The sequence below is a fragment of the Aulonocara stuartgranti genome, assembly GCF_965226115.1.
Source record: "Aulonocara stuartgranti genome assembly, chromosome: 17".
Taxonomy (NCBI): Eukaryota; Metazoa; Chordata; class Actinopteri; order Cichliformes; family Cichlidae; genus Aulonocara; species Aulonocara stuartgranti.
The window spans coordinates 28926533-28953761 of NC_138953.1; the positions used below are offsets into that span (position 1 = coordinate 28926533).

Sequence of the window (27229 nt, forward strand, 5' to 3'; positions counted from 1 at the left end):
TTAAATGGGACCTGGAGTGGCACAGTGGAGTGATGAATAATGCATATAGAACAACTTATGGGGCACTGGAGCAAGGCGAACCCATCCTATTGATTTCCCTGCAGAGACTGAAGAGCTGTGATAACTGTTATTACATATGGGCTTCCTGAGTATGAAAGGCAAGGGTGGATTCAAACGCATGAATTCATTGTGTGACCCTTGCAGCTACTAGTTGGACAGAACTTTCACACTTTTCACACACTTTCCACACAGTGTGAAAGAAAAGAAACTGAAAAACTGAAGGCAGAAATGTTAAATAGATTTTGGGTGACCTTAGGATGATCCTGATCCAGGACTGATGCCAACAAACTGCTGTGTTGGAGCAGGGTAAATACATGGCTGACATCTGAAGGTCAGGGAAGCAGGGAGTTTTTCTGGTGTGGATGAGAGTGATCCCTCTGTGATTGGATGACCCTGATAAACCATGTTTCTTTTTTTTCTGTCTTTCATTGCATGTGCCTGTATATTCATGGGAGTGTTAGAAGACATCCAAGGACACACGAACTTGCCCAACTTCTAAATGTTAAACTTCCTGTCACTTCCTGTACTTCCTCCACCTCTCCCATTCCACTAAACAAAAACAAATACACATGCATGTGACAGATGTGTGAGCAGCTGAGTCAAGTTTAGATTTGGGAGACAAACTGTGTTTCCTGCGTAACCTTTTTTAACGACGCTGACCTCTCTCCTTCCACGGCTTCGGGTGCTGCATAAAAACACAACCGAGCTGAAGTTACAAAACTGTTATGTGCACACTGGAAGCTGCAAACCCTAAGGGCTTTAAACCTTACCTCTGACCAGTTCCCCGTCTTTGCTGAAAGATTTAAAGATATGCAGCATATGCACACACACCTTAAGTAGGTTCACATTAGAGTCACCGAGGGTGGCCGGACATCTGCTCTGCTCCCTTATGCTCAAGGGGCTCCAGATCTATGCACTCACCACGAGGCCACCTCCACTACTAGAGGGCTTAAGAAACATGAGATTGGATGGGCTCGGGACAATAGGCCAGTGGATGGGCTTATTATTCAATTACTCCCCTTCCTTATTGAATCACTCCATCGGCTACATTTCTGGCCATCCTGCTAGAGTCAATCGACAATACAGACAGGGGAAGGAAAGGTCAAACTCGAGCCTTGTACTGTGGTTCACCCCAGCACTGTTTTTCTTTGAAACGTGGAATATTTTAGCTCGAAAGCGACCACATTTCAGCTTTCAAAGCTGCCCACAAAAAAGCTACATGTGTAAATCCACAAAATAATAGGCAGAACCTGATAGTCTTGCACACGTCCACATCCGTGAGCAAATAACAAGTGCAACTCCAAAGCCGCTAGTGTACTCTTTCCACTATATTACAGGCCTCCTTGTCTGTCAGACGTATCTTGCTGGAGTCAGAGTGGTGTGGTGTGCATTAAGGAAATTTGTGGTCATTCAACACCATGAGACTTATGACTTTAATCTCAGCCGTATATTTGGATAATTCGGCACTAATTCTAACTATGGTCTCGCACTGTGGAAGACCGCACGATAAAGTACGTAGAAGCAGCTAAACTAACCTTTTACTCAGCTACAAATCAGGGAATATCCTTTTGATAGTTGTTTGAAAATCATCCTTTTTCCACTGACCTGAACTCGTCCATAAATCTGCTAAATGATGATTTGCTTCTACCTAAATGGACTGAACCACTGTACTTTCTGATGGATGTTTAGGGAAAAGGTTTAATTGAATGTAAAGAGTATGGAGCCAAAGAAAATGTGAAATAAGCCATGTATGCCTGATATTCGGTCATTCAGAGCGATTGACGGCACTGGGAGAAGCTAATGAAGCAAGCCTAATGAGCCCTGCCCTCTCATTTCTTGTTGCACGACAAGTCCGCTGGCAATATAGAAGCAATCGGCGCAGACGTGTGAAACAAAAGAGATGGAGAAATTCAGCCTCGTGAACAGAGGCAATAGAGTCTGCACACAAATGCGCCCACACCAACACCTTGGAGGTTTTTCCTCTAACGGTTTGGCATGAGAGATTGTGCGGCTGTGTTTTTTAATAGCGTCTCTTTTCTGCAGATACAAAGAAATTGGGTTGCTCTGACTCAAATGAGGCCTGCTGATGCACTACAGTTTTTCAGATGCAAAGACATACATGCTCAGGCCCAGCTATACATATTGTGTGTTATATAATATGTACTGTTGGTGGTCAGCATAATCTATACCATTTTAAACCATGTCGAAACAATAGTGTTGTGGTTTAAACATTCACCATTTGCCTAGCTTCCCTGTTCCATCCTGGGAGGAGACGCAAATCCCTTTGGGTTTGCGTCAGGAAAGGCATCTGGTATAAAAAGTGTGCCAAATAAAACATGTTGCACTACCTACTGTGGTGAACCCTTGTGAATACGAGAGCAGCTGAAAGTAGGTTTAGCTTTTTTTAAGGTTTATGTTTTTAACCCTTTGTTTTAATCTTTAATATGTATATTAGATTTCAGAGCTGTCTTTACAGCTAAAAAGAATTAATTTGATGGGAAGCTTATGAATGAACAAGTGTTTGGCAGTATTGGTTTACCCCGAAGTGCATTTATTTCAGTATTCTTTCTTTCAGGCCTGCAGTGTTCAGGTTATGTTGTATCAGTGGAATAATCAAGGATGTAACAAAAACCTCTCAAAAAAAAATCATGTTCAACCATCACTTATAATGACTTGAGTTGCTTTTTGTTTTTTAAGGGGCAGAAAACAGAAGCGGAGAGATATTACCTGAGAGCTATTCATCTAGACCCGACGAAAGGAAACTGCTACATGTACTACGGTAAGAAATATATTAAAAGATTTATTTAGAGACACGTTAAACAAAGCCTGTTTAAAAATAGATATTCTAATTATAAAACCATGAATGCCTTTATCTTCAGAAGTGTCTGCCTGTAGTTGATGGACAGTTTTGAAGTTATTTTAGCGACAATCTAGTTTGAAGTGTTTCTCTACCAGCTAAATCATGCATGGCTGCCAGTACTGTAAGGCGTTGCATTAATACGGTTATGATCGGCCTCTGCTGCCTTCAGCTGTGCTCACACTCGCAATTCTTTACCCTCCACAAACCAAGACAAAAACTTAATGGCGTCACCCTCAGAGTGCAATTAAATTTACCATGTCATTTGACAACTAATGTTATAAACCACACTGGTTCCACTCTGATTGCTTATGTAACTCGATAAGAATTATGGGAAAGAAAAAATCAAAGCTGGGAGTTAATAATCCAGAAATGTCCAATCTCTCAGCGCTTTTATTAGAGTTCCGTAAAATAATGGCGGTAACACGCTGTCATTTCATTTTTTTCTTCGTATCAGTGCTGGCACTGCTGGAGCTGTTTGAAGCGTTGCAGATGGTGCAAACACACTCAGAAAAAGCCACGTATGCTGCGTTTATCTGCGTGAGAAGACAGAGTCTGAATACACATTTTACGATTGTTAAACACGGTACCGTGTTCCTCCCACGCCGCTGTTATTGAGGCTTTTCATATCAGCTTGGAGGAACAGATTCCCTGCTGCTCCAAGGAGCTATCTCCGGGATATTCATAGGAAATGAATTCTGTGTTATCCCGCTCAAAGCACCATTGTGCATTGTCCCTTTCTCCTCTTATCTCCTTCTATTCCTCCTGGTGCTTTCTCCGCACTGATATCTTTGGTTTTGAGTTTAGATTGGTCAGTGTATGAGGGGTCTGTCTGCTGCTGACTTTGGACGAAGCAGTTTCCCCTTCTGAAGTCCTTACGCTCTTTCTCTCCATTTTCTTTTTTTCCAATGTTATCTTGTAGCTTTTTGCTATAAGTGATGTTTATTTGGGCTGCCTCCTCCTTTTATCGCACATCTGGCTGCCTTTGCTATCCTGGGGTCACTGGATGATCTCCAGGTGTGAGTATGTTAGGAGTGATGCTATCTGTTCACATTATAGAACACCAAATACACGTACAAAGATGTGCTCGGAAGGAAGGACACAGAGGGTGAAAGCTAAAACAAAGACCCCTTTCCTGTCATTGTTCTCATTTTAATGCAGAACCATTTCTAGGTAGTCTCCTTTGGAGTGCGCTTGGTTTTCGGGAATCTCAGGCAAACACAGTTAGCATTCAGTGCAAGAATGCAAACAGGCATACGCCTGAGTTTATCCCTACATTGCAATTTTTTCCAGCATTCAGTAACATCTGTGGTTAGACTTGGCTGTTCATTTATAGCCGCTGGTGCAGGGAGTTGAAGGTGCTGAACCAGGTGGCAAGACTCACACAGGAAAACCCATGAAAACCTGCGTCTCATCTGTGTTCTCAAACGCTGCCGAGCAAAACAACAACAATCCTTCAGTCTATCACTGTCTGACTTGTCTCCTGCTTTCCCTGCCTCTTTTTCTGTCTCACTCATTTCTTACTCAGCTTCCATTCATCTTCGTTTCTTTACACACCAGTCACCATCTTTACCTGTCATTACTCTTCTACAAGATGTCCCCATCTCATTCCAATCCCATTGGTTTGCTGCAGTGCGATAACAAGGAATACAGTTGTGCATTTGCTTGGTAAAATTGAAAAGGAAACAAAAAGCCCCCGTAGCTCTGGTATCTTTATTTTGTATATAAAGATATGCTTAGGCACAGTTATTTTTAAAACTAAATGCTAATGTCAGTATGCCGGAATTTTCAGTGTTGATGCAAAAAGTCTTATTAGTAGTAGGAATAAATTGAAATTTTGAACTAATAATGGCCCTATATGAAATGTACTAAAATATTTCTACATCTAGTAGATGAATTGAATCTGAAGCATAATGATACATGTTCTGGACACTATCAATATATTTCAATAAAGCAACATCATTTGGAAAAATCTGACAGGATTTATTAAGATACAGAATTACGCTAATCTGTTTTGGAGGCTTGGATGGGGTTCTGGATGACCAATGTGAGGCAGATATGGGGAGGACGTGTCTCGCACAAATAACAGTCTGAAAGACAGAATGACAGAAAAGCACTGACATTTAAAGCACACAGCTTGCAAAACGTGCAAAATGATGTCAGTATTGAGTCTGACAGGATGGGTAAATGGAAGAGATGTAAAGAAAAGACTAGCAGCTGAACACCCAAGAAGCAGACAGATGAGTGATTACAGATCTTCCATACTGGACTTAGGAATAAGCTCCATTTCTGTGACACAGGAGCTAACAGGTTCTTAACAGAACTTCTGCTACCCTCATCTTTCTTTCTTTCCAGGACAATTTCTGTTGGAGCAGTCCCGTCTTGGCGAGGCTGCAGAGATGGCGGAAAGAGCCGCAGAATTGGACAACTTTGAGTTTGATGTGGTCTTCAGTGCTGCTCATATGCTCAGGTTGGCTAAAATCGCCACTTTGAAAAAGCTGTGTTTCTGCGTGGGGATTCCCTTACTAGTACAGAATTTTGAATGAAGAGATATTTCAAAGAATTACGGTGTTTTGGAAATTCATTATTTGCTGAGTTTGCCCTCATGCTGCCTCAACATTTGAGGGTTTTGTTCTTTACCACTGCCGTTTAAAAGCCATCTTTTCAAATATAAATTATACCAGCGTTACAGAATAGTAAAATGTCCTCTCAGTGGAAAAGCTGCTGGTAAAGTTTTTATGTATTACATATATAAATGGAAGTGGTGAGGTTTCTGTGCACGGCTTGTAAAGAAGCAATAGGGGAATTTTTCCCTCAAAGTTTGGCAACCGTGTACACGGACAGCTTATAAATCTTAAAATGTGTCAAAAGGGACTGCAAATGTCCTCTACTCCCAGCAACTGAGGGAAAATATTGGAATGATGAACCTTAACTCATTTTTGCTCTACATATCTGGAAAAGTCATTTCTTCTCTGAAGCATCTCAGTGCGCTGCCACAGAGGGTTTGTAAAAAGCTAAAAGTCTAAGGGCTTGACTGAGGTTTGCATTCGAGAACCTAAGGATAAATCTAAATGACAAGTCATTCCTTCGAGTTCTGATCCGACTGGTTATTTTAAGATGAGACCCTCGGGACATAAATCCAAACAGATTAGGATTAGTGTTTATTGATATGACGCCCACCTGTCAAAGCTAAAGCTGTCCTGCCTGATAATAAAGATAAGCTACAAACCGGGGCTTGCTTTATGTGCAGTGACTGACTGAGCATAAACAGGATGATAAGAATGACCTGACAGTCCAGTGCAATGTAGGATTTGCCTGTAATTGTTCTGCACAAACTAACTCTAAATACACATCATGCAAGTGTAACATTGCTGTTAAGCGACGTGTTTTACCGACACAAATCTTTGCTTTATTTTACAGGTTGAGGATTAGGAAATATGCAATTTTCTAATCAGAAAAAGAAGGAAATGACTTTACTTTTGACCTCCCTGATACCTAAAGATTTTGACTTTAAATGTGGCTTCCTGTAACTTTATCTGTTATTTAATGACTCTCTAGCACTTCCCCAAACAAAACAAAGACCAAGGAAGGACACTAGGAGATGACTATGATATCCATAATGTGTCCTTTATTTTAAAGCCTTATAAATACAAATTAGCATGTCAGGAAGGAAGGGCTTTATTAACTTTGGCACAGCAAAGTCCAGATCATGTACTCCATGAATAATGTTAGTGTAGAGCCGATTAACTACTGCTACTGTACCCATGTCAGGGAGGACTTTTGGTGCTTTAAGCAGTCTTGGCATCAACATTGTCTGCTTCTCTTTATCTATTTATAAATGAGAACCTCAAAGTAAGGCCTAATGTGCTGAATCAGTGTCCAAACACATGATCCCATTTATGTCAAGCCTATTTGCCGCTTGTCCCAGAATATTGTTTACCGGTGGCTATATTAGAAGCTCCAGTATTTTACAACATCACTGCAGTAGGCAAAGAGTTTGTACTGTCATTTGACAATTACGTGAGACAGAATGTAAGCAAGTCTTTCAAATTAGTAAGTCATTTTTTAAGCCTTGGCAGGTACAAATAGTAGTATAATTTTCACTATGACTTGCTATTCAGTCAAATACTTTAACGCAGTGTGTAAAAATGTAGTGTGAAATCTTGCAGCTTTTAATAGTATTATAAAAGTTGAGTCTATCTGCATTTACTTAAAATAAGAGTTAAAAGCAGCAGTTACCAACTTGAGGTTCAAGACCCTCTGTAGAAATTTGATCTCACTAATGACTCGAAAAATTGTTAATTATAATTGTCAGAAACGGCCCAAAAATGTAATTGTGGAGCTTACTCTGTGTGTGTGTGTGTGTGTGTGTGTGTGTGTGTGTGTGTGTGTGTGTGTGTGTGTGTGTGTGTGTGAAATTTTCTTTGCTTAAGTATCATTGTGCCTATTAGTACTACACCAGCAGAATTTAAATGACACTAATGACTACATGAATTAATTTGACTATGTATGAGTGAAATCATACACATTTCTTTCTTACGTTAAATGAACAATATTCACGATAATTTATATACTAAGAAGCTTAACAATGAGTGAATACAATCATTAGCTGGAAAATATATTCGTTTTTATCACTGATAAAAATATCTTATAATGTGCAAATTTTTTACTCTCCGCTCTTCTTTCTTTTCAGACAGGCCAATCTAAACGAGGCGGCGGAAAGGCAGTACAAGCGTGCAGCCAGCCTCAGACCAGATGTAAGTACCTGGACTGGTAGGCCTGTTAGCACTTATCATGGAAATGCACACACACGTCTGCACTGTAAATTCAATTTACAACATACTATGTATTACCCATCATTCTGACATTACGTTATAGTACTGTTGTTCCTGGCAAGCAGCGATAGTGCTGGAAATGAAATGGAAACTGTGTTCTGGTCATGCCTGTGAACTGTTACCTTTATACAACCAACCAAATTCCAAGTGAGAAAAGAGCTTAATGATTCAGTTGTCTGACACTGAAGTCACGCTCTTAGCTTCAGAGTAAATGCTTGATCATAACACTATAGTTAAACAGACCAAGCTTTGCAGAGATCATGTCTCTTGATGTCTGCACAAGTGGTTGAGGAAGTTGGTAGCCATTATAGCCTGTCTGTCTGGTATACCTCAGTCACTTCAAAGGGAAAGGGTGCATGGACCAGTCTGTGGAAGGTGATTTAGAGTTATAGGAACCCCTGTGTTGTTAGACAAGGTCTGAAGGAGCTTCCTGGAGTCATTTATTATGTCAGTGTGCTTACTGATGGCCTGCTCTGTGACTTATGTTCAGTTATATGACGGGGTTAGACCTCATCCTGCCTCCACTGCATTAACTGGTGTAAGTCTATAAGGCACCTTTTATAGAAGCATTTCCCAACGTGTTTGTCTAACACATTGTGCAAACGTCTTGGGCCAACTCTTATTAATTTATAGTTTATTCCAAGTTACACTACTTAACACTGACCTTTGCCTCATCCAAGCAACAAAAGGATGAGCCAGTGTTGTGTCTAGACATAGCAGACATCTTGGCAAAGAATAAATTTCAAATTGTATATTTAGGTACTTTGCTACCCAGTCAACTGGATCAAGAAAAACCTACTTTGGTAACAAAATTTGTTAATATGTGTAATATCTAACCCTTAAATGGCTATCGAGAATGTATAAGCTATTAATTCAAATTGATCAATCAAGTGGCAGAGAGATTTTTTCCATCAATCCAGATTAAAACTTCTGAAAACAAATATGCTTAAACACCTTCAAAATGACTAAAAGTCTCAACTTAGAACTTGTACAATACAAAATTTTGAATGGGCACTACTGTTTAACAGCGGGGTGCATGTGAGCTTTTAAAGTCGTTCAAGAAACCTGGAGAACTATTTCTAAAGACTTTTTAAAGAAATTAGAAGAAAGTTTGCCTGTTAGAGTTCAGGCAGTGCTGAACAATGTTAAATAATAAATGTGGTCACAGTACTGTTGCTCCACAGTTCTAAGTAACTTAGAACTGGTAAGATTATCATATATGACCTCGGAAAACAAAAATGTTTTATTATGTTTAGTTCTAACTAACCATGAACTATAACTGTTTTCATTAGGAATTTGATATATTTTATGCAGCTAGCTGGCTAGCTACATGCTAGCTGCTTCTGCTTTCTATTTATGACCAGAGATGGGCTACTGTAATCCGATTACTTTTTTCAAGTAACAAGTAAAGTAAGGGATTACTATTGCAAAAACGGTAATTAGATTACCGTTACTTTCCCGTAGGAACGCTGCGTTACTGCGTTACTAAAACCGTGATTTTTTTGCGAGAATGTCCCATGACAGTGACGTAAGCGAGTGCGCCGTTAGTGACAACAGCTGTGTGCAGATCAACAATGGATCATATATCGAGTGCGGGAGAGAGTATGAGCGTGCAGCATTTAAAGCGTGGAAGTACTGACCTTACTTTGAGTTTGATTCCATAAAAAGTGACAAAAACATTAGCGTCCATCGTGCGTGGGAAGAAAACTTCTTTTTACAGCGAAAAAACCCCCTAAACTTCCAAGCAAGCACCGAGTGTGCTACCACGTAATGGGAAACTCACAGAGAAACTCGCGGATTCTTCAACTGACCGCGGCACACCTGCACCAGGGTAAACCTCCGCCTACCCCAGTCCTGCTTTACAGGTGAAAATAGAGCAACAGGACCGCTAGTCTTTGACTTTATTTATTTTCTGCTGTGTTTTACTTGCATCTATTTGAAAGAGTGAGTGTAAACACAAAAAATATTTTATTTTATGTGCTGGAATGTGTAGAAAATAGGTTTAAATGTTAAACTAATTCATTCAAGTCAGAGAATGTTGCATATAATTAAATTTTTGCTTGATGCATAAAGTTAAAAGATTAAAACTGATAAAACAAGTTTTAAAAAGAGACTTTTCCAGTTGATTACAGTTTGTATGATGGATTATGTAGAAAAAGTAGAATTGGGCTGAAAGATCTATCACTTTATCACCTCTTCAGGTTGTAAATCGTGTTTTTAAAAAGTAACTAAGTAACTAAGTAATTAATTACTTTTGAAAATAAGTAATCAGTAAAGTAACGGGATTACTTTTTGGGGGAAGTAATCAGTAATTAGTTACTGATTACTTTTTTTCAAGTAACTTGACCAACACTGTTTATGACCATTACTTAGTTCAACCTTGGAGACTGACTCACGTATCAGTTCTGGAGACTTATTTTAGCTAAACAGTTTAGGTCTTATCCACTCCATTCAGGTAACAGTTAGTCATAATATAGCCAAGTCATGTAACTAACCCTCTAGTTTCTGTTTAGTTGTATATCAGCTAATGTATCCTTTGCCCCAGCTAGTTCTCTAACTTTGCTGAAAATGGAGACTAGTAATGTAATACTTGTGACCTTTGCTCTAACAGCCTTTGTGCTTGTTATTCCTACAAGGAATTTCATTTACGTTGCCTCGTGTTCCCATATTAGTGTTGTTCCTGTTACTATGGCCCTTACTTCTTTACTTTTAGAGAACTTTTTAAAATAAGCTAATCTGACCTACTGCCATAGGGAATATCTATAGGCTTGGTATTACTATTTTATACAATCTGACACTTTTAAAGAGAAGGGCTGCCTTTCTCTTTACATCCTGTTTAAGCCTTAAGAGCTCAGTCAGATCTTTGACTAGAAGAATACTGGTTGTCCATTTTAATTTGAAAAGCTGTGTGTTTACATTTTGTTCTGTAAGAAATATGTTTCTTCAATCCCAGTCATTATAATTCACACTCTTAAAGCCTTCACATGCACTTTCAGACACACTGAGGGGCTCCTCTTTTCATTTTTCAGGACTATAGTGCCTCTTCTCTTTGACATTTTCCCTGCACATGTCTGCTTAGTGAATGACAGTCTCTCAAATATCAGCTTAATCCAATAGCTTTCAGGTCATGAAAGATTCAGCTCTGGCTTTACGTGCTAAGAAAAGCAATGAATATGTGCCCCCAGAGAAAGGTGCGAGGGTGTTTTTCATTTTACACACTAAAACGCTGTATTTACCCACTCCGAGATTCATCACAAATATAATGTCGAGTCTGAGCAGAACAGGCAATGCTTCCAGCGTGTGAAAATTGTATAATCATAACACAGTACATGTCTTGCTCCCGGCAAATCAAAAATTATGATACGATGAGGTTATGTTGTAATTTGTATGCGCTTAAGATCATAATCCCTCAAGATTTCAGTGCTGGTGGATGTGGCTGCACCTGTCATTACTGTGGTAACAGTGAGTGTGATTTAATACTATAACAAATGTCCTCTGAGAAAGAGAATTGAACAGAATATGCTGGATAATGTGATCATATTCCACTATGGCTTAAAGGCCTCTTCTCAAAAGCTGTGGATCAGAGGTCGATACTTTCTTTTTCGTCACAGAGGGTAAAAATACAGAAACTTTTACCCTCAAACTGCCTGTTTTCTTTCGTCTGTCCAATTCTATTGTCCCATGATTGGCTTTGGTGTGATTTAATATGCCAGTGTGTTGCATATTTCCCTAAATAACAAGGGAACCCTCATTAAGAGTAAGAGTAAGTATGCCTCTCCTGCCTACAAAATTCCTGTATGATCAAAAACTGAGGATCTCTGAAATTCTGAAATATAACATTTAATTATAATTATTGTCCTTTTTTGTGTAGGTGAGAAAAACAAAAAGTTAGCTGTATAGTTTTTTTCCTGTAAAAACCGCAATTAATCAACAGCTTTCCAACATTCTCACTGCTTTAAATAATCAAGCTCTATATGTGCGCATTTGTTGAGTGCGCTCACAATCACTGAAAAGTGGAACGTAAACAAGTGAAAAATCCATGCTGAGGAGAGGCAAACAGTTGTGTTCATGCTGGGAAAATCTTTTGATTTACTTTCCAAGTTAGTAACAACATGTCATGCAGTGGGGATGCAGTCCTGGGAACGAGGCCAGGCCTGGGCGATTAGGTGCAGATGATTTTGAGGATGAGATATGGGTGTATTTGTTAGTTACGGATGGCTATGACTTAGATTTTGTAGATCCCCACAACTGGACTGCTTTTCAGGGTCATATGGTTTCACTTTGCAACTTAAAAGTATGGCATTTTAATCAAGAGGACTCTAGAAACACTCTTCTCAATGGGTTTGATCGTGCATATCACAATAAATACTGAGCCCTTGCCCACACACAATCTGTAGCTACCTTTTTGTTTACTGCGGCATTGTTAGAGGACATACTCCTATCTATTTGATCTGCACAGAGAGATTGCGTTCTATCTAATTTAATGGGTATTTGATTTTCTTAAAGGAGGGCCTAAAATAAATTGCACCAGAGCCCTTTCTTTAATCTACCATCCAGAACTGGCAAGCTTCCTAAATTGTGTATCTCACATCATTTTCTGTGTCAGATGCGGAAATAACAAGGGCAGGTTTAAAATGGTTTGCCCAAATAAATGCAAGGTCAGCACTGTTGCAAAACTACAACAATCCTGTATCTTATCACCCTTATGCCAAACATCCACTGCTCCCTTCTTTTTTTTTTCTGTTTTTTATTCCAGTACCCAGCTGCTCTGATGAACCTTGGTGCCATCCTCCACCTGAATGGGAAGCTTACCGAAGCAGAAGCCAACTACCTGCGGGCTCTCCAGCTCAAACCTGATGATGTCATTACCCAGTCGAACCTGCGGAAGCTGTGGAACATCATGGAGAGGCAGGGACTCAGGACTAAACGCGCGCTCGGGATGCAGAAAGGCGATGTTTGAACTCCTCCCTCACTGATGATGTCATCTCCTTCAGAGATATGAAAGAGCTGGTGGCTCAAATTTCACTAAAGACTATTTCTTTAGCGATTCAGCTCACAGTGCTTGTGAAAGACACTTTGAAGGTTTGAGGGCTGGGATTCAGTGGACATGTGCTGCCTCACAGTATGCCATATTGCCATATGGTAGCTCAAACTACTAAAACAAACTTCTTTTGCATACATTTTTTATAAAATGCTATGATGTTAAATATACATTGAAGTCAAAAGCAAATAATTTGAAAGTCCCCCAAAAATTCTTTAAGGTCTCAAATATCAGCTGATTATTAGTTGATATAATCTAAACATCTGGCATGATTTAGAGCACTTGATTTAATAAGAGCATAGATTCAGGTGTTAATTCTTACAGAATAGATTTTAAAGCGTGGGCACTGATGGGTAAATTACTCAAGTTGTTTCATTATATCAGCTAGTTTAACTGAAAGATGGACTTCACTACCACACTTGTACATGTCAGATTCTATTTGCAGGTCGTAGGGAGAACTACTGTGTTTGTGAAAACTTGTGTAAAGTCTTTTGTTGCTCCCAAAGGAGCAAGTGATGTCACTTCAGTCAGTGCTGATTGAGTGAAAGTTGAAGGGATTCTGGGGGGCAGCAGTTACAAAGAAGCAAGCTTAACAGACCAGAAGCATCTCTATTTGAGTTTCGTTACTTGTGGCGCGAAATTGAGTTTCGACCAAATTGTTGTCTGCTAAGCTGCATTATGGGCAATGTAAGCACCATTTTTTTGGTTGTTTTGGACAAGGAAGAAGGTCTTCTTTTGCTTAACTGCCCAGTGATAATGTTGTAAGGGTGCAATCCTAAATAGGTGGATTATTTTTTAATTTTTATAATTTTTTTTGTAAAGAAAGGAAACGAAATCCCTGATGGATTGCTCAGGATAGTCTAGCTTTGAATTTGCCTCCTAACACACTCAATTAAACATTAAAAGCATGCAAGTGCATAAACATCTTCTAGAACCGCCTTCAGATAAAGTGCTGTACATTGCTCCGAGCACATAAAGGAATAGGTTTGGACATAATGTGCAACCAAACACGTCACTGACGATTGTTTGCACGTGGTGCATTTTAAATTCTCGTGACTGTAATGATTAAAAATTCCTCAGTGGTGCCAAAGCTTGTACTGAGTCTTTACACCTCTCGTGCCAAGCAAGAACTTTTCTTCACTCCTGTGTTCCTCGTGTCAAATAAAGATGTTACATTTCATGTGATCAAATTTAATTTATTAATATGTTATTTTCTTGTGAATATGCCAACACTGTGCCGTTTCATTGTCGTATCTGCCCACCCTTTCTCATTCCTCGCAATAGATAGGCTACAGTAGGCAAAATGACAACTATATTGAAATGGTTTCATATGTGTATTTTTGTTCTCTCTGCTCAGGGACATCAGGTTGTGATTCCTGTCACAGAAATAGTTTGTGACACAGAGAGAGCTTTTAAAGGATTTTAGAGTTTTATGCTTTTTTTTTTTTCCTGATGATTGTGATGTTTGGTTAAATTAAAGGAAATGTGTAGCTTAAACAGTGTTGTGTTTTGTAAAAGTGAACCTTTTTTATAATAAAAAAATGATTTTTTTTTTTATTTTAGTGCTCCATAATGTCGTCCAGGATGCAAGTCAAAAGCATAAATTTCAGACAGAAGTCTGTGGTCACAAGGATACATAAACTCACCCTAGAACCAGGGTGGAATGATTATACAGCATTCATTTTTCACAATAAAAAAGGGTGAACAAGATTACATTTATTTTGGAATTTTGCTAATCTGCACAGGGTCAAATGTACATACAAGCTCAAATACATGCAATAAAATCTTTTGATAAGTGGTACGGAAGGTTCTACAATATCTTTTAAAATTATAAGGCCTATTAACTAAATGTTAAAGATCAAGATTGACTACAACTGGTAGTTACTCTTTGCCAGAATAAAAAGCATTTGCTTGATAGCACTCATTGGAATGACCAACACTCAGAACATTGAGAAAGTCTAAGGAACTCGGTGAAAAGCTAAGGAAATTTGTAGATTTTTACAGGGCGGAAATGGCTCTAGGAACCATTTCTAATCAGCTGCAGATTTCAAGATTATCAGTTTAAACCACTGTGTGTGAATATTTGTATGTGTCACCATTTTATTAAGGTCTGGAAGAAGACAGAAACTGTCACCCATCAGATGAGAGGTTCCTGAACATCTTAACCAAAGCCTGCCATGAACTGGAAACTGCTGGAACACCAGTGTCCCTGTCCACATTGAAGTGAGTTTTACATCGCTGTGGACTGAGAGTGTGCTGACCAAGACACAAGGTCTTGCTCCAAAATCAACACCTTCGAGCTCGACTGAAATTTGCAGCTGCCCACATGGACAAGCCAAAGGCTTTCTAAAGAAATGTTTTATGGTAAGGCCACACAAAGACTCACATGTTTGGCCACAGTTGCTAAAGGTCAGCTTTCAAACCTGACAATATGGTACCAACTATCAAGCACGGTGATGGTAGAATAGAATGGATAAAGCAGGCTGACATTAAGCTTCTGGAATAGCCTTTGAAAGTCCCAAACTCAGTCCACACATTTTCAGTAGGGTTATCAACCAATTAAATCAACCAATTAAAATGACCAAGAAGAGTGGTCACATATCCAGCTACTATTTCCAGAACCTTGTTGATGTCTGCCAAAATTGGTTGGTTGAGGTGCAGTTTGCATTTAACTGAATATAAGTGGGGATGCCTGTATATTATTGAACTTGCATGTATAATTTTGACCTTGAGTGGATTACAGAAAATCCATAATAAATCTAAACATTTGCACCTAATTCTTGTTTTTTTTGAAGTCATCAAAGATCTAAGCTGTACACCCTGGAAAAAGAACAGCTCAAAGAATTCAATAAAAACCCCAAATTACTGTGACATTCATGTAAATGATAAATGTATGTAAACTTCTGACTAAAACATGTTGTTTAGAGAGTCAACATTTGTTTGCACCTCAAAACACAAACCATGAATGCAGTTTCTGTGCAGCTATGGATCTTTGTATTTCTTGTCGCAAACTGAATGCTGTCTCTTGATTTAAACAGCCTAACCAGAAGAAGAAATTTACAATTATTACCAATGTTTGCATTGTATCCAGCCTCAACAAATGTTATAGAAACACATTTGTCCAGAACACTAAACCTTTCCCCTAAAAAAGGAAGTCAAAATATGAGTGTTAAGTCAAGCATCAAAGTACGTACCAAGCCCCCCAGGCTAGATTTGCACATGTAATAGAGAACTGACAAGACTAATTACAGACAGAGCTGTTTTGACAAGACTAGTGTGAAGTGTAATAAGTCTTCCACAAGTCTTCTGAGAAGTGACAGGTTAGTACTATATGTCAGAATGCTGGTATATAAAATGCTATATGAACAGCAGCTGAATACATGAATTACCATAAAGCATTAGGAATGAAGATATATATCAACAGCGTTCAGCCATCAGGGTCTTCTCTTGTGTAACAAACTGCTAGTTTAAGAGACATGCACCCTCTTGGAGTTGTTCCTCCATTATCTCAGTTATGCTGCTTCAGCCTCCTGCTGCTGTGGGATCTCCCACTGCACCTCTCCTCTACTCTTCAGTCTTCATATTTATTGACTCTGTGTCCACTCTGTGCTTCCTCTGTACATTTCTGTACATAATGCTTGTCGTGAAGTTGCACATTTCTGACCAACCTTCTGTGGCCCACACAACACTAAACACAATACTTTTAACATAGCTGTAATGTATGTTTGTTGCTGCCACGCCAGATATGACATTTTAATCATGAGTTTGATTAAAAATGCTAGTTTTAACCTTTGTATTGAATTAATTAGTTTGTGTCTCCTCTCCAGGCTGTACTTAGCTTCCATCTGGTTTGGACCTAGGAGCTGCTAAATCAGCCCAGGCCCTTTTGAGCACTTCCTTTGCAGTGGTGGGGGGTGGGGGATCGTATTTCAGGGATTTTCAGATTATAATATCTGCTTTTACTCAAATATATTTTGGTTTGATTTTCTGCACTTATATTTTAAAGCTTTAGTCTACTGTTGGTGATAAACTGTGTTGTTATAAGTCATACTAGCCATACTATCCAGTATTATATGGTATATGCAATGAAACCATTAGGAGCTGCAGCATTGAAAGGATACACATGAATACATTTATAATTATGATCAGTTAATATCATGTGTATTTTGTATATAAATAATATGTATATGTTAGTCTGACAAGCATCACTCCACATAATGAGCACTTTTACTTTCGGCACTGGACAACAACCACAGATAAACAGACTTCATGTAGTTAAAGTACACAGTTTGCCTCATGCTATGCTCAGGACAGTAGGAGCAAACAGTTCCTATTGCAACAACACTTTTTTTTTTTTTTTTTTTTTGTGTGGGAGTAGATCATCCAGGAGAACACTGGACAGTCAATCAGCAGGTGGAGTTTTCCTCACTCCCAGCTGGATCATTGCTGCTCAGACCGAGGCTTGCACTACGGCAGCATCAGCTCTCCTTTTTATTAATGGCATGACCATGACCATGACATGCCCCAGCTCAGGTAGCTCCGGCACCATCTCTGACATTCTGATAAAGGTCAGTGTGATAAATAAAATAAAATGAAGCTAAATTAAGCTTTTTTTTTTTTTTTTTTTTTTTTTAAGAGCATCCAAGACCCAAAATAGAATTATTAAGTACCACATTCCAGGATTTATTCCATCTCATGAAGACTCTCAACAATGTTGAGTATTTGAGAACTGAAATGTAATTTTCTCTCCAACCCTGTTACCTACTCTTGGTTTCATTAGAAGTGAATAGTGCCACAGTCTCAGTCTCCCCGCTCTGTCACTGACACACACGCACACATACTGATCCACTAATTAGAGTTGGTCTTTTCATAAACTCAACATGTTGATATCATCTGATCAAGCAGACATCAAAGACTTTGTAATCACATGCCAGACTCTCTGAGCACACCAAGCTGTAAATATTTAAGAGGATATCAAACTTGACTCACTTATTGAGTTGAATGAGCTCAAAGTCCTAGTTTCTAACATTTTAAAGTGTGCATTCCAAGTTAGCATAAGTCTGTAAGGACATATTTTGTTATGTAATAAGAAGAAGAATAACAGCACAGAATAAAGTATGTGCTCATTATGTGCTGAAAGACATTTGTGTTGAAACACCATCTGCTGGATTGAATGAGTCCATCATACCCAGAGGACCAATTAATTCATGTCAAATAGTTTCATGAGCACTGATGACCTGGCTCTGGAAAACAGGTCCATCCAATCAGGGCACAGCCACACAAACTTACCAAACAATATAAAATTATTTTTTCCCCATATGTTATTCAACAAAAAATGAAAAATTCTTTCACTTCTTATGTCACACTAGAATTAAAAATCTGACTCTACAGCTGACAAATCGGCCCCTGTCTAATTTAGTCAAGACCATCTGTGCTTCTTACTGTACTTTACACTCAACCGCCAATTAACTGTAAGAAACTGTTTGTGTTTCAGGAGATGAAAGGGATTCACACATGAGGGCTGCATGTGTGTGCGGGAGGTTCGATTATTGCCAGATACTTTGGGAGCAACAGCTGGAAACACTGTTAAACTACTAAAAACCACACTATGGGTGTGAAAATGAGGCAGGGTCAGATAAACGGTTCGACCATCTCCACTTCACCTGCAGCAAACATATGGGAGTAGGGGGAAGGCACATGGGCAGTTCCTTATATCGTGTATCAGCAAACTGAATTTCATCAGCATTTCTTAAAAACATGTGCATTAATGTCAACAAGTTGTACTTTCCTGCCATAAATCATTAAAACGCTAACACATTTTTTGTTCAGTATAACTGTAATTTGACATCTTAATCAAAAAATGAAATAATAATAAAAATATTGTTTACTGTTATTAAATAGTTAATTAATTTTTTTAAGATTTAGCATTAAAAAATAACATTTTGATTAAAGATCTTGCACATACTGATGGATTACTATTACAGAAACCTATTTAAAAAAGATTTAAGAAAAACTTTATTGAAGACTTAAGAGAATATAAAACACTTGTTCTGCATAAAATGTGATCCCTGTGTTTGATGTACAGTATAATATCTCTTTCTAGTAACCTCTTTTGTGTGGCTATTAGAAACTCGCAGATATGTCAGATCTTTAAAGGGGCACAAGTCAGAAATGTTGGAAACCAAAGGTCTGAATTACATCAAAAAATCCTAACTAACTAACTAGCAGCCCAATTTTGCAAATAAATGCAGTGGAACGGGAGGATAAAGTTGCATAAAATGAAAAGTTAAGTACCTTAAAACTGTAAATCTAAATCTGGTAATTCAGTTAATGTTCTTTCCACTTATAATAGTAAAAATAAATTGCCAAGACAAACTGATACATCTAATGCAGACCAACTGATGCTGACCTGTGCCAAGAATGAATGAAAACTGTATCAACAGCAACCTCTCCTGACAGTTTCGGTAAACTACAGCCAATCATTTTAAGCACGTGTTAAACAAAGCATCAGACGGTGGGGGCATGGCCGTTTATATTTTATTTCATTGAGACTTCTTGTTGGTATGGGGGAGTATTTGCTTTGGGTGTGAATGGAAAATGCCTGTTGTGACATATATGGTTATAAAAATATAACCATACACGTGAAACAGGTTTTCAAGTGAAGTTTCTGTTTTGTGGTGAAACAGAATCTTCTATAATGAACACGCGTTTCGTAGCCTTAACTGTACCAATTTAGAAATATTATAGCACATGTAATGGTGAGTTCTTTCACATAAGGAAGATTTTGTGCTTAATGCTGTTTTATTGCTGGGGCAGATGGGCACAGATGTTCTCTCTGATATTTATTGATTGTGCAGGTTTGGTTCTCAACATGCACAGCTGGCAAAATCTCACAAAATGAATATCTGTGTGTAGGTTACTGTGTTTATAGCATGAAAATATTTAAAATCTCAATAGTTGATTAACTTTTCCGATGTCGTAAAATAAAAAAGCTCCTAGAATGAGACATTTTTTTGTATAATTACATGACAGTACATTTAGAAAAAGACTGAACAGTATGGTTTGTTTGGAGTTGTTTCTGAACAAGCCACAAGACCTCTGCAACAATGTCCTTTGAACAGATGAGACCGAAATGGAGTTGTTTAGCAATATTGCACAGCAATATTTGTTGAAAACACCCATCCATCCATCCACTTCAGCTTATCCAAGGGGGGCTGGAGTCTATCCCAACAACATGAGGGTGAGATTGGTGAAAACATATCAATACAAAAACCTCATATTAACTGTTAAGCACGGAGGGGGAGGGGTGATGATTTGGGCTTATTTTGTAGCTACAGTATATCAGTATATGGGAGCCTTGCAGTCAGCCTTTGGTATGCAGTCTGTATACCAAAGTGTACTAGAGTGAAATCTGAGGCCATCTGTCTGCCAACTAAAGCCTGGCCAAAATTGGGTAAGTGCAATACTACAATCCCAAGCCAAGCCAAATCTACAACAGACTGGCTAAAAAAGAGAAAAGAATAAAGGTTTTTCAGTGGTCTAGTCAAAGACCAGAACTCAACGTGAATGAAATACTGTGTCGTGACCTTAAGAGAGCTGAACATAAATAACTGCTCACAAACCTCAAAAAGTGAAGGAACTCTGTAAAGAAGAGTAGATCAAAATCTCTTCACAATTTCAATTTCTTATGTGAAAGACTGACGGAATCAAATATAAAATTATTATTTCAGGTTATTGCTGATAAAGGTGCTTCTAAAGTAACTGAATCATACGTTGTTTTTCCACATCCTTCACAGAGCCCCATGAAAGCTTTTTGTCCACATATATGTAAAACAGATGAACAACAATAAGCTACATGAGCTTAGAATTTGATTTCTTTAACCTCGCACATGTTATTTTAAAATGCGTGTGAATGTTATGTCCAGCACAAATACAAACATAAACATTAGAACAGGAATAAACACACATGTAGACTTTGATTTGGTTCTGCTGGCATATTTATTTATTTATGAAGCTATATTATTACTAAATTAAATAGAAATAAATTAGATGGGAATCTACATTACATGACCACAAGTATTATATTCAACTATTCTAATACTAAGCAGTAGCACCTGGTAAGTAAACTCATTTTTATTAGTACTTCTGATCCAAAGTAATGAAATGTAGCGATAACTTTGCTGACAGATTATCTTGCTGAAAACGACCTAGTTTACTGGAAACTTTTCTAAAAATGTTTAAAATGTAGTAAAAATGCTGCAAAAACTTCATCGAAGCCATCAGGAGTTGTGCTTGAAATGTACCGTTTGAGGTAGCCATGTTGATCTTGCACATGTTGCGCTCAGCTGTACTGAATCAAATACTCCGGATATATTTGATTTGGATCAAAAATGACAAAAATTCTAGGATGAGAGACATCATCAACACAGCTGTCATGCAAGTTTTCAGGACTCCCATGATCGGGTTTTTGGAAATGAGATTGTCCAGCAACTGGTTTTCCAGTCATCACCCGAGCCAAAAATATAATTTTAGTTTCTCCAGAGTGTACAGGTTGTGTTTTCCCGCCATAAACTGGCAGTGGTTTCGAGCTGCTCGGACTGTATCTGTCGGCTAATGCTGCACGTTTGGCAAAATAAATTCCTACGTAAAAAAGAAACTTAGATCAGCTGGGAAGAAAAAAGACAGAAGAAATGGTAAAGAGTTAGAAATTCAGATTTGCACAAAACAATGAACTTACCTTTGCCAAATACGTGGGCATGTTGTCCAGCTAACCGTACATCAAAGTTATACTTGCAAATATAATCCACATTTTTGATATCAGTCCCATGAAAGAGTTGTCTCTCTTGAATTTCTTTGATGCCTTGAATCCTCATCAGCTGTTTCTTTTTCCTTTGATGCAAATATAAAAATAATGGTAATAAAGAAAAGAAATTATTAACAAAAAACATAGTGTAAAACTTAGCTTACCTGCAATATAATTCCCAAAGATCCAAATTCTGTATCCTGTTGATTGACAGAATGGTTTTGCCCAACAGCCCAACGGTCTTTACATATTCTTCCACTTTCCGATACTCGGGGGAGTGTTCACTCAGAGGGATTAACTTTAAAAAGTATCAGAAATCAGTTATTGCTGAAATATCTGTGGTTTTAATCTATGCTTCTAACTGTATTGTATATTTGTGCTCTAGCTGTATGGATTTTGGACATTAAGTAACATTTTTGTCACCTGGTATGGCGATTCGGGATCAAACGATTCCCAGGAAGGGAGGCTGAAACAGGAACACCTGCGGGAGGAGAGTTAAGTTTCCATTGTGCTGAAACTTTCACTTTCATTTTGATAGAAACTATACTGACGCTAACTTGTAAACCTCACTGCTGTTACTTTTGAGAATATAAAAATTGTACCTTTTTTCTGTGTTGCAGCTCCTCCTGATTCTTTTTTGCCTCGTTGTGGTGAGGTCTGTCAGTAGCATTTCTACACAGAAACACATGTATTAATCTGAGCCAAGTTCTTAATGTGTGAATGAAGACTGTGAGGATGAAAATGCACAAAAATTACCAGAGAAATCAATCCTGTAACTGAAAGAAGATGTGTTCAAAATATCCTTGGAGTTTTTCCAGGTAAAACGTGTCAACATCCTCACTGCTAAAGGTGAGATTGTGGTCATCCTACAGAAAAGGGACAAGAAAGTAGAAAAGTAAGCTTTACTTTACTTGACATTACATAACCAGGTAGTGTGGTCTAAAGAAATACACAAGTTACCTCAAACTGGTGCCAATGTCCACAGTCGGCCAGGTAATACCACCAGCAAGGGGTGTCAGATGTATCCATATCCTCTTCTGTATTTTCCCCCATTTTTTGTTGTTGTTGTTTCTTGTTGTCAGAAATGTAACTGATTATATCACAGAAAAAGCTGAAAAATTAACCACATAGTGTGATCTAAAGAAATAAACAAGTTACCTCAAACTGGCTGCACTGTCCACAGTCAGCCAGGTAATACCTGCACCCAGGAGTGTCAGATGTATCCATATCCTCTTCTGTATTTTCCAACATTTTTTTTTGTTGTTGTTTTTTGTTGTCAGAAATTCAACTGATTATATCAAGAAAAAGCTGAAAAAGTAACCTGCTTCCTCTCTATGACTAAACTACTGGTGTTTCTGACTCCTCATGAGTCAAACCTCATTCAAATTCAAATTCAAATTTTTATTTGTCACGTACACAGTCATACACAGTACGATATGTAGTGAAATGCTTGGACAACTGCTCGTGACCTAAAGAAAACAAAAAAGGAAAAGGCTATGAATAAGATAGGAAATAAATATGAAAAATTAAAAAGGGTAAATTTAACTAGGAAGGAATAAAATATAAATTAAGGTTAAAAATGAAATAACTGTACAACACAAATTAGAATGAAGGGTAAATTTAACTGGGAAGAATAAGATAAAATATATAAATTAAAGTTGAAAATAAAATAACTGTACAACAAAATACACAATATAGAACTATATAAGAATGTATGAAGAAATCTAAATATAAATAAATATATACACAATAACAGCAGCTGTACAAGTATTAACCGGAAATGAAGAATATAGTGACCAGTGTTGTGCAAAACCAAAGTCCAGAAAGTCCAGTGTGTGTGTAAGAACTGTACGTGTGGATCAGTACTGTGTGGTGGTGTGATTGAGAGACCGTATCGCCTGCGGGAAGAAGCTCCTCCTCAGTCTCTCTGTGTTGGTCTTCAGGGAGCGGAATCGCTTTCCTGACCTCAACAGAGAGAACAGTCTGTTGTTGGGATGGCTGAGGTCCTTCACGATCTTCCTGGCCTTGGTCCAGCACCGCCTGCTGTAGATTGAGTGCAGGTCAGGGAGCTCGGAGCGGATGGTGCGCTCAGCTGACCGCACAACCCTCTGTAGAGCTCGTCTGTCCTGCATGGTGCTGTTCCCGAACCAGGTTAAGATGTTTCCCGCCAGGATGCTCTCTATGGTGCACGAGTAAAAGTTCCTGAGCACCTTGGAGGGCAGTTGGAAGTCTCTCAAGCGTCTGAGGTGGTAGAGACGCTGTCGGGCCTTTTTCACCACAGTGTTGATGTGACAGGACCATGACAGGTCCTGCGTGATGTGAACTCCGAGGTATTTGAAGCTGTCCACTCTCTCCACTGGGCACTCGTTGATGACGGGGGTCTGGTAGTTCCTCTCCTGCTTAGTGCTGAAGTCCACTATCAGCTCCTTTGTCTTACTGACGTTTAGAAGGAGGTTGTTCCTCTGGCACCAGTTCTCCAGATTCCTAATCTCCTTCAGGTAGGCCGTCTCGTTGTTATCAGAGATCAGGCCCACCACGACGGTGTCGTCAGCAAACTTGATGATGGTGGTGGAGCTGGTAGTGGCCACACAGTCATATGTGTACAAAGAGTACAGCAGGGGGCTCAGAACACACCCCTGGGGGGCTCCAGTGCTGAGAGTGGTGGAGGCTGAGACATGTCCGCCCATCCTTACTGCCTGTGGTCTGCCAGTTAGGAAGTTGGAGATCCACTGACACATAGATGAGCTGAGTCCCAGATGCTCCAGCTTGGTGGTGAGTGTGGAGGGAATTATGGTGTTAAATGCAGAGCTGTAGTCTATGAAGAGCATTTTAACATAATTCCCCCTTCTAGTGTCCAAGTGAGTGAGTGATGTGTGGAGGAGATGAGAGATGGCATCGTCTGTGGAACGATTTGGACGGTAAGCGAACTGTAGTGGGTCCAGTGTGTCTGGTAGTGAAGAAATGATGAAGTCTCTGACCAGGCGTTCAAAGCACTTCATCACTACTGAGGTGAGGGCTACAGGGCGATAGTCATTGAGAGAAGCAGGGTGGGGTTTCTTCGGGACAGGAACAATGATGGACTCTTTGAAGCATGTGGGGATCACCGACTGAGATAAAGAGATGTTGAATATCTCAGTGAACACAGGAGCTAGCTGGTATGCGCAGTCTCTTAGGATACGACCTGGGATGCCGTCTGGTCCTGCTGCTTTCCTGGTGTTCACTCTCTTGAAGGCTCTCCTTACTTCATGCTCGGAGATGACGAGCACGTTTCCGGTGCTGGCAGTATCTTCCTGTCTGCAGCCGTTAGCGCCGCTAACACTAGCATTGTTGGAGACCTTAGCTGCAGCCTCGAAGCGAGCATAGAAAGTGTTCAGCTCGTCTGCCAGAGTCACGGCCGCGTTCGTCATACCGGTTGTTGGTGCTTTATAGTCCGTTATTGTCCTTAGTCCCCGCCACAGGCTCCTAGAGTCACTCTGTTGGAGTTGTGACTCTAGTTTCCTCCCGTAGCGCTGCTTCGCCTCTTTCACCGCCCTCCGCACGTTATATGACGGGTCCATGTCCCCCGTCATGAGTCCCGTGTTGTAGGCAGCGGTGCGGGATCTCAGAGCGTCGCGGATGGTTTTATCCACCCACGGCTTCTGGTTGGGAAACGTTGTGATAGTCTTTGTCTCCACAGTATCATCCGCTAGTTTCCCGATGAATCCCACAACCGCTTCCGTAAACACGTTGACGTCATCGTCGGAGCTGTTTCTGAACATGCCCCAGTCTGCGTCATCGAGTGCGTCCTGTAACGCGGCCACCGATTGATCCGTCCAGCGCGCGACCTTCCTCTGAACCAGAACTTCCTGTTTCAGCCTTTGTTTGTATTTTGGCATGAGGAAGATGGCGGCGTGATCAGATTTGCCAAACGGGGGGCGGGATTGTGCCTTGTAGCCGTCCTTGACCGTAGTGTAGCAGTGGTCCAGTGTCCTTTCACCCCTGGTGGGGCAGGTGATGTGTTGATAAAAGTTCGGCGCTGCGCGTTTGAGGTTGGCGCTATTAAAGTCCCCCGTCACAATAAGCGCAGCGTCCCGGTGTTGTGTCTGGTGCTGTGTGAGTGCCTCATGCAGCTCGCATAAGGCGGTGACCGTGTCCGCTTGTGGTGGAATATAAACGGCACTTACAATGACCGATGTAAATTCCCGAGGTAGATAAAAAGGACGACACATGATGGACAGTAGTTCCAGATTTGGTGTGCAGGAGCGTGTGAGAGGAACAACGTTCGCACTGTTGCACCAGTTGTTGTTCACCATTAAACACACGCCGCCTCCCCTTGACTTCCCCGAGTCCCGTGTCCTGTCCATGCGGTGAACCGAGAAGCACTCGGCCGGCTGGATGGCGTGGTCCGGCACCGCTGGGTTCAGCCATGTCTCGGTGAAGCAGAGGAGATTGCAGTCCCGAATGTCTCTCTGGAACTTTATCCTGGCCCTGAGGTCGTCAAGCTTGTTCTCCAGTGACTGGACGTTGGCGAGCAGGATGCTAGGCAGAGGTGTGCAGTGTGCACGAGCTCTCAGCCTGTTCCTGACGCCGGCTCGCTTCCCTCTAGGCCGCCGCCGCTTCCCTTTGTTCTCCCTCGAGATCTCACTCGGCCAGCTCGGATCCGGAGTTAAAAACTTCGAATTGTGAGTACATTGTATACCAATAGAAACAAGAGTGTCACTGTCATACCTAATGTACCCAATGGTGATGATTTTGCCGATTTAGAAACGCTGAAAACTAACTTAAAAAGCAAAGACAAAGAAAAAGTGGTCGGAGCAGTCGTGACGGCAGCCGACCTCACCGGCGCCATCTTATATCATAGACACACCTTCTACATAGCCCTAGAAGGCAAAGTAGATCATGTGACATTACATGCACAGTATAATTTGTTTTCAGTCTTCTAACCTGAAAGATGGTCTACAATAATTATTTTATGTGTTTAAATTGAAAAATTTATTAATTATGACATGCAAATTACAGACAAGTATAGCTTAACACACGCATAGCTGTAAGATGTTTCCCCCCATACATTTAATATAAATAAACTCAAAGCACCACAAGTGCACCACCTTGTGGCATCACCTTGTGCAGGTCGAAAACACATACAAACATGGTCATACAATTAATTGAACAAATGCACACAGAAAAATAATTTTACATTACAGTACAACAAGTGTGCTGAGCACATTTTTTTTTAATTACACAAAGTGCAAAAATAAACCTGCGTTATTCAGGTTTTAACATCAAACCCAGATGACTTGGAAATTAAATTCAATGTTGAATTGTTACAATTTTAAAAATCAACTTCATTGGAGGCAACACAGTGATGCAGTGCTATCACCTCACAGCAATAGGGTTTATCCTGCCTGTGCCTTTGGGGCAAGGATGCGGCGGGAAGGCCTGGCTCACAGTCTCTGCTCTAATTCATTCCAAAGGTGTTCTATCAGGCTGAGGTCAGGACTCAGTGCAGGCCAGTCACATTCTTCTACACCACACTCTCTCATCTATGTTTTTATGGACCTTTCTTTGTGCACTGGTGCACAGCCATGTTGGAACAGGAAGGGACCATCCCCTAACTGTTCACACGAAGTTGGGAGCATGTCATTGTTCAAAAT

At 39.8% G+C, this 27229-nt stretch overlaps 1 protein-coding gene and 1 pseudogene across 3 annotated transcripts in view; one reads left to right on the forward strand and one right to left on the reverse strand.

Moving 5' to 3' along the window:
- Positions 1-14347, forward strand: part of LOC309692480 (protein O-mannosyl-transferase TMTC2-like) — a 68703-nt gene extending 54356 nt beyond the window's left edge. For both annotated transcript variants that reach the window (XM_082511031.1, XM_082511030.1), the window contains exons 9-12: positions 2758-2839; positions 5273-5387; positions 7611-7674; positions 12509-14347. In XM_082511031.1, coding sequence (XP_082367157.1) covers positions 2758-2839; positions 5273-5387; positions 7611-7674; positions 12509-12712 — 465 coding nt within the window. In that variant the 3' untranslated portion in view covers positions 12713-14347. The remainder of the gene's footprint in view (positions 1-2757; positions 2840-5272; positions 5388-7610; positions 7675-12508) is intronic.
- Positions 14348-20790: 6443 nt separating this feature from the next.
- LOC309692120 (protein mono-ADP-ribosyltransferase PARP11-like) lies at positions 20791-22907 on the reverse strand (annotated as a pseudogene). The gene is made up of 8 exons (XR_014280774.1): positions 22755-22907; positions 22557-22667; positions 22353-22462; positions 22199-22268; positions 22020-22077; positions 21761-21894; positions 21531-21682; positions 20791-21433 (listed from the first exon to the last, which is right to left on the reverse strand). The product of XR_014280774.1 is annotated as a protein mono-ADP-ribosyltransferase PARP11-like (transcript).
- Positions 22908-27229: the final 4322 nt, after the last annotated feature.